This window comes from Montipora foliosa, chromosome 1 (genome assembly GCF_036669935.1).
Source record: "Montipora foliosa isolate CH-2021 chromosome 1, ASM3666993v2, whole genome shotgun sequence".
NCBI lineage: Eukaryota > Metazoa > Cnidaria > Anthozoa > Scleractinia > Acroporidae > Montipora > Montipora foliosa.
This window is the reverse complement of record NC_090869.1, coordinates 22622984-22634803: the sequence shown is the minus strand read 5'-3', so window position 1 is coordinate 22634803 and position 11820 is coordinate 22622984. Positions and strand designations below refer to the sequence as shown.

At 41.9% G+C, this 11820-nt stretch overlaps 1 protein-coding gene across 3 annotated transcripts in view; it reads right to left on the bottom strand.

Annotated features, from left to right (window-relative positions):
- The window catches only part of LOC137993534 (protein jagged-1b-like), a 17774-nt gene extending 6363 nt beyond the window's left edge, over positions 1-11411 (bottom strand). The window contains exons 1-6 of one of the 3 annotated variants that reach the window (XM_068839471.1): positions 11381-11411; positions 9406-9593; positions 6913-7423; positions 2419-2504; positions 1876-2073; positions 680-1587 (exon numbers count right to left, since the gene is read on the bottom strand). In XM_068839471.1, the coding sequence (XP_068695572.1) occupies positions 680-1587; positions 1876-2073; positions 2419-2504; positions 6913-7391 (1671 nt within the window). In that variant the 5' untranslated portion in view covers positions 7392-7423; positions 9406-9593; positions 11381-11411. Of the gene's footprint in view, positions 1-679; positions 1588-1875; positions 2074-2418; positions 2505-6912; positions 7483-9057; positions 9109-9405; positions 9594-11380 lie in introns of those variants that run through there. The other 2 variants (XM_068839457.1, XM_068839464.1) reach the window with 2 other exon arrangements.
- Between the last annotated feature and the right edge of the window lie 409 nt (positions 11412-11820).

Sequence of the window (11820 nt, the reverse complement as noted above, 5' to 3'; positions counted from 1 at the left end):
AACAAATGTCTGCAGAATATGGTCGTGGATGCGTCAATCGTGAGGTGTGATATTCTAATGCTAGAGCTTGTAGCACCTTGCAAGTTTAACTTAAGTCAGTTGCGGTTAAAATGCATGAATAGCAGCACATTTGAAAATAAAGTGTTTGACGGTTTCATCGTAGTATTTCTAACCATTCTACGAGTTTGACGCCATGCGATGACATACCAAGCTCAGAGTTTACATGTACATGTCAGAATTCACGGTCTGCCAGAAATTAAAGGGAATGGTGTGATTCACAAAAAATTCACAAATCTTTCAGAGGTCTAAATTGTCTTCAGAAAGAAGGTAAATGTAATTTAAAACGTTTCGCCCTACTCATCAACAAATGGTTAGTAAACAGTAATGTTGAGGAGCGACGCGCTCACCACCTTTGTCATCGAAAGCAAACAGGTGTCATGACGTCGTTATCAATGTATGTTGTTTATTTAGGTTGTTCGTGGACCATTACATTCTGGTTAAATACGATGCATTCTGGTTGAACGCGATGCATTCTGGAAAAAGTGGTGAATTCGAGAATTCGTCGTAGCTTACATAATTTTCCTCGCATCTTTCTTTCAGTCCAGATTATGTTGCTGCTAGCTCGCTCCGCAACGTGAATTAAGAAAGGTATATATAAATTTCACTTGAAAGATCTTACCTTAAACTCTTCTGTCTTGCCACTTCCACTCCCAATGTTAGGATACCCCTTTTCGCCCCAAACCTGTTTATCCCGTGCTGCCAGGTCGGTTGAATAGTTGCACGCAGATACCAGCAACCCTTGTTTCCCGACTGAATATCGATCGTACTCGTAAACCGACAGGTCATACACGGCCACGAGGTCATTGGCCTCATCGGCTGAAGCAAGCAGCTGAGAGGCCTTCAGGTAGTCCTGGAGTTTCACTCCTTTGCCTTTCAATACCTGCAGTGAATGTGAGGTCGTTACGTTTGCGGCACTTATCCACAAGCCTGTTCCCATTTCAAAAAACGGATGGTCGGGCGTCACCCAAATGTCTTCGTCGCCCATTCGGAAGACGACGAAGTCTCTCTTTGGCACGAACTGTTTTCGAACCTGATCAACACGACGTAAGTGCGTCACCGAAGGATCCTCGCCTTCGTGTCTAGTCACCACCATGTCGCCTTCCTTGATATTTTCAATTGGTACCAAACCCTGAGAAGTGTGAACTAGAGTGTCACCTCTGAAGCAAGATTTAACCAGACAGCAGTCATGATGCCAAGTTGGGTGGCAATGGATTTTGTCCGGGTTGCTGCAGTCGCAAGTCTGCGGCGGACAGCACTTGGGACACTGGATTGTATCGCACTCTGTACCAACATATGGTGGATTACAATGGCAGATGTAGGGATCGTTCGGACAGGTACCATGGACACATGGCACAACACAATACTGGACCATCGTACAGGGTCCGTGCGTGGGATCAAATCCAGAGACTTTGCCTTGGTTGACCCAACCATAGTCACAAGCGCATGATTTGCCAAGCAAGGACAAATAACATCGTCCATGTTCGCAACCGTCACATTTTTTGACTGAGCATTGTGGACCCATGTATCCTGCCAAAAATCAGCATTCATCAGTTTTAATCCCTACCAGTAATTAAAAGGCCTCTTTTTGGGTTCGGAATCAGTTCGGAAGCACATGGGAAGATTAAGATGAACGCTTGAGATCATAACGGCCCATAAATTTGCCATCTCCGTCTCTCGTTTTCTTAGTGTAGATATCTTGGAGATTTTCAGAAATTTTTTCAGTTTACTATTGATTAAGTTTTAAGTTAAGAGCCAACGGATTCGTATTATGATGTAGGCCGAGCTTCAATATATTTAAGAAAAGTATGACCAAACCTGGATTGCACTCGCATGTGTTAGGGCCTTTCTTGCAGGTCCCTCCTTGAGACGAGCAGTTAAGACATGGTCCTTGGTATTCGCTGCAGTTTCCAGGAGGTCCCCAGAATCTCTCACACTCACAAACATCAGGTTTATTGGGACAGCGTCCATGGTCGCATGGAACGCTACACTCACTGACAGTCTCACAGTATTGCCCTGCATAAGGACAAGATTGTGAGGTAAGATTTCATTAATGTCTTTTCTTCTCTAATAGTAACCTAAAATTTTCTTCAAAGAAAAAACTCACAACAAACAGAATTAAAAAAGATCTTCACAACCTTCACAACTGAAGAACAATCAAATGAATCTTTTTTTTGTTTCGCGAAAAAGTTAATTTGAAGGCATGTATGCTGTCAAATTTCTCGTGTTACTTAATCATCCGATTGACAAGTTGAGGCGCCCTTGATTTAATCAAGTACTAATCTTGGAGAAAACAATAAATAAATACACGATGCATATCTGGTCCGTCTATGAAGCCTGAGGAAGGATACATCAACTCACCTGAAAAGTGTGGTTGACAAACACAATGATGAAGATCTATACAGTAGCCGTCGTTCTTACATTCCCATCCGTCTGCACAGATAGACCTGTGAATAGCCAGACGAAAAAACTTTTATTAACTCGTAAAATGTCTTACGGAGCAGAGATTTTGGGAGGGAAGAACTCCATGACAATTAAGCGTCCTATGTAAGCGCTCAGGGTTAGTTTGCACGCGAAAAACCGTGACGTGGTGTTGTGTAAAGGATTTGTATTGAAAATTAACCGACTTGCTTTAAACGGAAGTAATTAAGAGTATTTCGCAATAAAATAAACATGCCCTGCTGTAGTCTTGTACCAACTTCTTAAGCCCATCTGATGCGATCTCGGGGACTTATCGTTCCCCGGCAATTGCGCTCGTGTTTCCACTACCACACGGGGAACTCGCATGCAAACTGACCCTGAGCTTGGGCTGCCTGTGACGAAGTGCTTTGGTACGGTCGCCCATGCGGATCATTTTGACAGTTGACCAGGAATAGACGAATGCTAAGCACTATTATAGTTTGTACGATCATTGATGCAAACCTGCCTTATAGTTAGGCCACATTCGGATGGATCTCAACAAAAAGTTCTCAAGTTTTAATCATGTTGCAACTTGCTTTAAGGACGCTCGCGCCAAAATCTTCCTCCAGTGAAACTGATTTTCTTCATTTCTCGCTTAGAGTTAGGTCAGAAAGTACTTACTCCAAAAATGTAAAAAAAAAAAAATTGGGGGTCACTGACTTTGTTTCAGAGAAAATGGCAGTGGAAAAATTCCTTAATTTCGATAAATCGGTCATCGTAGCCTCATCTGCTCATGCATCGAAAATTATAAAAATAAACTGCTAGAGAGCATGGCAAAGAAGTTTCAAGTAGGTTTCATCCTCATTTGGTTAGGGTTTTGTATAATATCTCTCAATTGCCGTCATGCTCATCTTCTGGAGTGTGGTTTTTGTGAAATTTAATGTTTCCTCCCAGGTCTGCACTATTCAAGTGAATACACTTCTGCTCTATTTCCATGAAAGTAAAGGAAAAGAACTTGAAAAACATCCATTTATTTTGAACTTAAGTTCGTAGGGTAACAAACTTGGCAAATAGGTGTAAGTACGTCAACTAAACAACCCATGCAACGGTGTTCAACTTACAACCGTGCGAACTTTGCAAGGAGGGGTGACTGTGAATCAAATTCTCACACCCTGGGTGGCCACGGTAAGGCGCGTCGCACTGTAAATTTACGCAACGGTTCGTCCTTGAGTCTTCCAACTTTCAGCCACTACTCGATCAGCTACCTTTTCCAGAGCTTTTCCACCCTCCCGCTCACTCTTTTTTAACGTTTAATGATGACTTGGAAATAAATGTGCCATTCTTTTGCCGGCATGGAATTTTTCCCCCGGCGTTTTTGTCGCCATGTTATTTTCACTGTTTGAAAAATATTTATGAAAGTCAAGTAGACTACTGCACGACTGATAAAACAACGCGAGTATCTGTCGCGCAATAGTCTAATTTACTTTCATAAATATTATAAAAAATCAATTTTGACTGATCACGAACTTCTCTGATCCAATGCTGTGCAAGACTTATCGTTCACGCTTTTTGCAAAGGTTTTAAAACCTCAACTTCACTAGCGTATTACTTACAATCAAATAAATTTATGTAGGTATATATTGAAAAGGTAAATGATTTACAGGAAGAGTTGTACAATACAAGGATATAACGATAACAAAACAACAAACTAAATGTAAAAATATTATCTCAGCTAAAGTCCTAGATTTGCACGCGCGCACATAGCCGGAATAAACGAGCGCTTGAAACGGTCGGTGCGCAAACGTGGCATGTTAAAAACGCGCTACCGTCCCGTATTGTAAACCGCATGGTGCCTTTCAGGCGGCAAACAGGAAAAGCTATGACAGGGATTGGACATGGTCAAAAACAGATTATCGCATAACTTAACGCGTCTCAGTTCCGGGTAGACAATGGATAAAGCACGCCTTTTGATCCCTTTTCATACCGTTACCGTGGGTAACGCAAGATGGAATATCTGAGCGCTGTATTCCAGAACAGGTCGTATAGTTGTGCAAAAGAAATTAACTATATCTTCCGGCGGAACGCGGTCTCTCCTTAGGGGGACGAGAAAGAAAAGGCTTTTGTAATGGATTCATTTACGTGGTTATTCCACTTAAGATTACAAGAAATTGTCACGCCTAGGATCTTAGCCTTGTCTACAGTCTCTAATTCCTTGCCATCAACCATGAGAGGGATGAAATGGTATTTGTGTCCTTTGAAGTAGATGCCCATGACTTTGCATTTCTCAGCGTTCAGCTGCATCTTCTGCGTTCTAGACCAATCATCTACGACTTTAACAGCAGCTTGTTTGCAAGCAAGTTTGAACCTGGGGAACTCTTAGATCGTTTAACATGAGCACGAAGAGCCACGGCCCCAATTTTGTCCCCTGAGGTACGTCAGCAGGTACGTGGCCCCACCCAGAGAAACAGTCCGCAGAGAGCTTTACGCGCTGATACCGATGCGACAAGAAGTCGACCACCCAACGTGCCACATCCCGGGGGATATTGAAACTATAGATTTTACGGGTGAGTAGTTGATGATCGATACAGACAAATGCCTTGCGGTAGCCAACCAGGACCACCTTGACTGCGGATCCCGTACCATCTGTAGCTCGCGTCCAATGGTGGAGCATTGACGTCAGAGCTTGAGCCGTGGAGGATCTTGGTATGGCTCCAAAATGGTCCGGATCAATGATTATCAATACAGCCGGACCGACGAACGCGGATACCACGAATTCCTCGGCTGACTTCGAAATAATTGGTGTAAGGGAGATGGGCCGTAGATGCTTGTTGACGACTTCAACAGGTTTCTGTTTTGAGATGGGGACCACATCTGTCTGTTTCCAAGAAGGAGGCAGCTGTTGCTCAGCAAAGTTGCAATTAAGAATGCATATACCTTAAGCAGCCAACTTGGTATACCGTCGGGACCCGCCGCCTTGCGGGGATTCAACTTGCTTAGCACAGACGAGACATCGATCTCAGAAAGTGTTAGCACCGCCGAGCTCGGTTCAAAGGATGGAGTAGCAGGAAGTGGCGAAAAGGTCATCATATGGTCCAGAAACGCAGAGTTGATTGCGTTTGCAACATGACGGTCCGGAAGATGATGATCCAACCCTTCAACGTGAAGTGCCGAGCGCAGACAATCCGAACCCGACGCAGGAGACATCCCAGCGATACGCTTGACCTCCCTCCACCACTGGGTGGGCTTAGTATTCTTTATATGTTGTGCTTTAGAGGCAAAAAATTTCTCGCGAAGAGCTTTCCACTCCCGACTGACTGCGTTCCGAAGGTGACGGTAGCTATCCATATCCCCTTCACATAAACGCCTGTTGACGCTTAGCGATTTAAGTATTAAATTCCGGAGTAATCCACCGAGTTTCATTGGAATGAACCCTAGATTGCACAGCGGGCATGATATTGTCCAAACCGACGGTAATCTCGATCGTTCTTCGCAATTAAGGGCGGAAGCCATTATCGACCAATCGACGGCTGAGAGGAACCGGCCGAGGTGATAGTTTCGCACAGTAATCTCGATCGTTCCTCGCAATTAGGGGCGGAAGCCATTATCGACCAATCGACGGCTAAGAGGAACCGGCCGAGTTCGGCTTTCCCACTTGTACGCGTGTTTCGCCTTGTTATTACTTTCCTGCTCTGTCCTACGCGGGGAGACCTTCTTTTAGCGCGGACGATGACCACATTGTGATTCGAAAAACCAAAGGTGGCAACGTGTAAACAGCGTTCTCATCGTAAAAATGCGACAAGTTAGTTATAACGAGTTCCAGAATGCTTGCAGTAATGCGTGACATATTACAGTCGCGTTACCTGCGCAGTAACGTTGCGCATAAACAATTAGCGCAAACGTCCCAAAGTTGGTGATCCTTTTGTTCACTTGAAATATTACAGGACCTGATAAACATGCGATCAAGATGTGTAAACGGTAAAATTATTTGAATTTTGGCCAGAAATCTTTCCAAACACCACGACAGTGCTCCATATTAAACACAGAGTTAAGGAAATATTAACATTTCCGCGAAAAACTTGGAGATGTTTTCGAAGCCAAAAGGTGATATTTTTATCCTGTCCTTAAAAAATGGTGCTCTTTTGGCTCAGCGACGCGCAGACAAATAGTAAATACCGAGAAAATTGAAAGAGGAATTAAATGTGGAGTTCCAGGTATCGGAACCAAGGTCTCAAAGGCAAATCTAAAGCAAAATATGCTCAGCAGAATTATGGATCACTGAATATTAACGTCTCATATTTTATGTCGGGTATCTTAGTTTCTTTTCTCATTATGATGACCACCAGAAAATGGGTCTAAATTAAAACGCGCCGTCGTATTTTTTTTATACTAGCGGAGTACTACGGTGTGCAATAAATATTGCAACAAGACACATACGGCACAGAAGACAGTTCTTACCTTTCGCAAGCCGAGCCAAAGTAGTTTTCGAAGCATTCGCACTTCATTGGATCATTTGGGCATGACCCAAACTTGCATGATACTTTACAGAGTGATCGATCGCAAAGGTCTCCCACCCAGCCAGGTTCACAGTCGCATTTACTCCTGGATTTCTTGCACGTTCCATGTTTACAAGGGAACCAAGGAAAGCAAGACGAAACGTTTGAACAGTCAGCTCCGCTCCATCCTGTCTGGCACTTTTCGCACGATAACCCATCCGATCCACAATAACCGTGTTTACAGGTGGCGTTTGGTTTGCAGCCGATGCTTTCGCAGCAATCGCCTGTGTACTGACCCGTTCTAATTAGGGACAAGCATGTACACGTTTGAGCTTCGCTGTTGTATGTACCATGTCCAAAGCACTCTGTTTCAGGTGGGCAGAGACCGCTCGACTCCAGACAAAATAATACCACCAAGCAGATAGCCAATGTGGTTCCCATGTGCGCAGCTGAACGGTAAAGCAAATGTTTAACTGAAACAGCCAAGCAAGTAGAAGGTGAATAGAATTCCTCATAACCTTACAAATGAAAGCTAAAAAAGGAAACATAATTAATATCTGCCATTTCTCTATCGCCTCCTCAACTCAGATTTCCTTCTCGACAGGAAAATTGTTCATCTACTTGCTGATTTAAATCCAGGCCTTCTGATAGGGTGCGATTAAAAAATGCAAATTATGCGATTTTTTCAGGGCAGATTGTGCGATTAAAAAGGCCAATTATGCGATAAATAATGTAAATTATGCGATTTTTTTTCTCAGCAATTTTAAGCTTGTTTTATAAGGTTTCAGGTTAAGAAAAACACTTTTTCGCTGCCCTAAAGACATTTTGAACACAAAGGAACAGTAATTACGTATCTCGATCGGCATTAGTTGGGATAAATAAAAAAAATGAGGTCTTTTGCACTACCGGTGCACCACGTTAAAAGTTGAAAGGACACAGCTAAAATGCCAAATGAATGATCAAGGTGCTTGTCAACCACGAACTTCCGAAGATGGTCAATCACAATAGGGCCATACCCCCATTTATACGAGAGAAAATAAGCCGCGGGTTTCTCTGGCCACGGCTTACAGAAGACTCGAATGTTCACCCCGTACCGTATAAATGGTACAAAATCTACGTTCACGTCTTTTTCAAGCCGCGGCTTATATTGACCTGGGAATATATATTCGTATAAATAGTTCCTTTTGCGTATTTTGTACACAGTGGCTAGAGTAAACCGCGGCTTATTTTCTCTCGTATAAAAGGCCCTCATATTGTACGACCAGAAAAACATCAGTCCATGATCGTGAGATGTGAGATTGGGCGGAAGGTGGGAACTTCCTTCTTCGTCGAAGAAAAAGCGAGCGTTTTCACAACAAACTTATGCATGAATAAGTTTTTATCAGTTTTCAACGAAAGAAACTACATTTTGCCGAAAAACTTACAACTTCGCTTATTTTTCACAAATCTCTTCTCTAAGAGAAGGCAACTGTGTCATTTCAGTGGTGTGTATATAAGGGCATGTTTGTGTTGCACCAATAGAAGGAGACTCGTACCAGGTCCCCGACATGAAAAATAAAGCCTTGAACCTCGAATGTTTACGAAATCGAAGGTGACAAAGGTTTTTTAGCCTTTTTCCAAGATAAATCATCTTAAAAATAGCGTATTTATGCAGGAATTTCTAAGAAACGTGTTGATTTATGTTTCATTTTATGAATTTTATGTTTCATTTTATGAATTTTGTGCGTCCTTTTGTAAATTATGCGATTTTTCGTGAATTGTGCGATCGGATGCGATTTGAGGCCGATTGTGCGAAATCGCACCATCGCGTAATATCAGAAGGCCTGTAAATCTAAGCTGCCATAGAATCCAAAATAACTGAAATAACTTGAAAGCTAGTATGTTCAGTGGCCATCTTTCTTGGGAAGCATAGAAGTCCAAAGGCAAGCTTCCTGTGGGCTAGACGTCCGCAAATTACAAGAAGGTTTTGGTCTGACTATAGAGGAAGTCGCGAAGCATTGGGGAACTTAATTGCAATGCTACACGGAAGGTTATAAAGCACTGAAAACCAACCCAAAATAATTTTTGGTTTAAATTCAGATCTAAACTGATTCATAAGCACACCTACCTTTGTAATAAGCTAGCAGCTGTAAATGTTTCTCCAAAATGTTGGTAGGTGCTTGTAATTGAAAATAAAGAAATTAAGCATGCAGAAAAGCTCATGATCATCATGTGATTCTATCCAAACCAATTGCAGCAAACAAATTTAAAATCGGATGCCTTACGTCACGGGTAATCCCCTAAGTCTCATCCCTTGGTTCTTGGAAATTGATTTCTGGTCGCAATTTTTTTCTCTCTCTCGGCATTCGGTTTGCAAACTAATAGAGCGGTGAAAGGGTAAACTTACACGAAATAACAACTGCTTACTTCATATCAGAAAATTAATATTTTGGTTGGATAAGATGTGAAAACGTACCTGTTTTTTAAGGATCAGAAGGCGACGAGAAGACGTAATAGGGAAAACCCCTTGGTAATTTAATGTGATTGTGTGTGTGCGGGAACCTTTGCTTACAAATGATTAATCCAGAAGTGCATCTTTTTCGACTCTCACCAATCCTCCAAAAAATCAGCGATGAGTATTGCAAGTGCTTTGTATAATCATCTCTGAAAAATAGAGTATGCCGGGTAAACTGGTTAACGATTGCGCAGTTTTGGTTGAAAAATATTAAAAAAGAATGTATGCATGGGCTCACTAGAAAGGCCTTCGTCACACAATCGGTCGGAGTAAAACGAAAGTGTGGGCTGTGCACCGGAACTGCGGACTGGGTATAAAACGCGGAGCAGTTATAGAACGCAGACTGCAATCTAGGTATGAAAAAAGGATTGAGTATCAAAAAACGGAGTATAGAACAACTGACTACGAGTGTACTGGCCCAGATACTGATTTTAGTAAAAGCTTTTGAGTCCTCTTATTCCGTGTCAAAATATTGTCACGTACACAGAAATGCTCAGTTACAACATCGACCGGGCTAGAGAAAGTAAGAGTAGAGATTGTATACTTTACTCCACGACTTTAACACTAGAGGGAGCGGGAAAATTGTTATGGGGAAGAACGGGCATATTTTAGGCATAAACTTCACTCTTCTTGTATTTCCATCGTTTATATTAACTGAGTCCCCTGACTGTTGTCGTAGTTCGAGCCAGGATGGCCGACTGGATTCAACACACACAAAGAGTGTTTTGGCTCGCCATCTTTATTCCCAAAGTAAGCGTTAGAGGATAAAGATGAAGCCGGTAGTGTGGACGCGAAAATTTACTAAATCAGGACAGGGACTATAACAGTTGTTCTCTTGGTCGAGTTCCGTTCTTAGACGGACCCGTACGACCCAGAGGTGAACAAAAACTCGTATATGAATCGCAGCAAAACATTTACTTTGCGAATGACACGGATATTAACAGTGAGTGCCTCAACTCTTTTTGCAATTGCTTGTAGTTATTTTGTTTCAACTGTGCCAGTGGCTGATTTTCAATTTTCAGCATGCGAACCTTTAATTTGTCTCACCAAAAATTTAGTCTTAAATAAATGACGGAGGAAGGTTCAACAAAGATAATATCCCTCAACTCAGAACATATTGCGAATTTTGGCACAGCATCAAAGCGAAATTGAAACTTTCTGGTTTCATCAGCTGACAGGTGACTGAAGTCTGCCAACTTCAAATGTTTGTCCAGCCGTCGAAATGAAACTGAAAGTCAACTCAAAAATTGATTCTGATGGTTAGAATAATTAAATACTTGACACACAAAACAAAAGAGTAATAATAGATGGACAATGAAAAAAATTACAACATTAAATTAGTTGAGTGCAACCGTGAATATCTCGACTCCATCCATTTTCCCGTTCATATATCAGCACAAAAGACAACTTGGAATTCTTACATAAGCTTTCTTAAAAAGGTATTGCAAATTTCTTAAAATACTAAGCCCATTTTTTGGACGCACATCTGTTATCACCAAACAAAATATTTATGGAAACCTGACTTTGCAGAGACGAGAGTAGTTTGGATATGCATGGGCCGTAGGCTGGTGTTCCAGAGACCGGAAGAGGATTTGTGCTAAGCCGAGATATTGAATTCGGGGAAAAACTTTCGTGGTTTCCACTCAACTTGACCAATTCTAACCGATTCTATTGTTGCCTGTTTGTTACTCGTGTCAGGATTTTAACTATTTCGAACCCTATGATTCACTTAACAGTTGACTTTCAGTTTCATTCTGACCGGGGGAAAACATTCAACTCAAGAAACCCGGCAAAAAGGTTTCAATTTCGTTTTGTGATTTGCCATTCAGTTGGGTGTTACGAAAACTAAGACCCAAGACCTTAGTTTTTGTACTACGAAAAGTAAGACCCCTTGTAAACAGTGAAAATTACGAGAAAGAAACCCGGGAAAACTTACCGCTAGTCAGAGAGTTTGGCGCTGGATGTTGTCTACATAGTTTAATTTAAACAAACATAACGCCATGACACGCTTGCATGTTGTGTGACAGAAAATCGTTTGGCACCAAACCTGAAGTTCGGGTCTTTCGAATAACGAGGAACTCAGTCAGTTAACTTAAACCTTTGGTTGTAAGCACTGAAAATGCGATCCACGAATTATTTTGTCAGTACACATTTGTTATTCCACTTCCATTGAAAACAAGTCTACAATATAGCCGTACATCACGCACAGGTAGCCCAAGTTCGATATATATATATATACATCGAGGGAGCAAACCGGTTCCTCTAAAACTAACAGGAATGGCCGTAAATCGGCTCAAAGACCACACAGGAGGGGAAAAAACACTCAACTAAAGTAAGGTAAGACGATTTTTATTTAAATCGCTTCATTTTCATAGG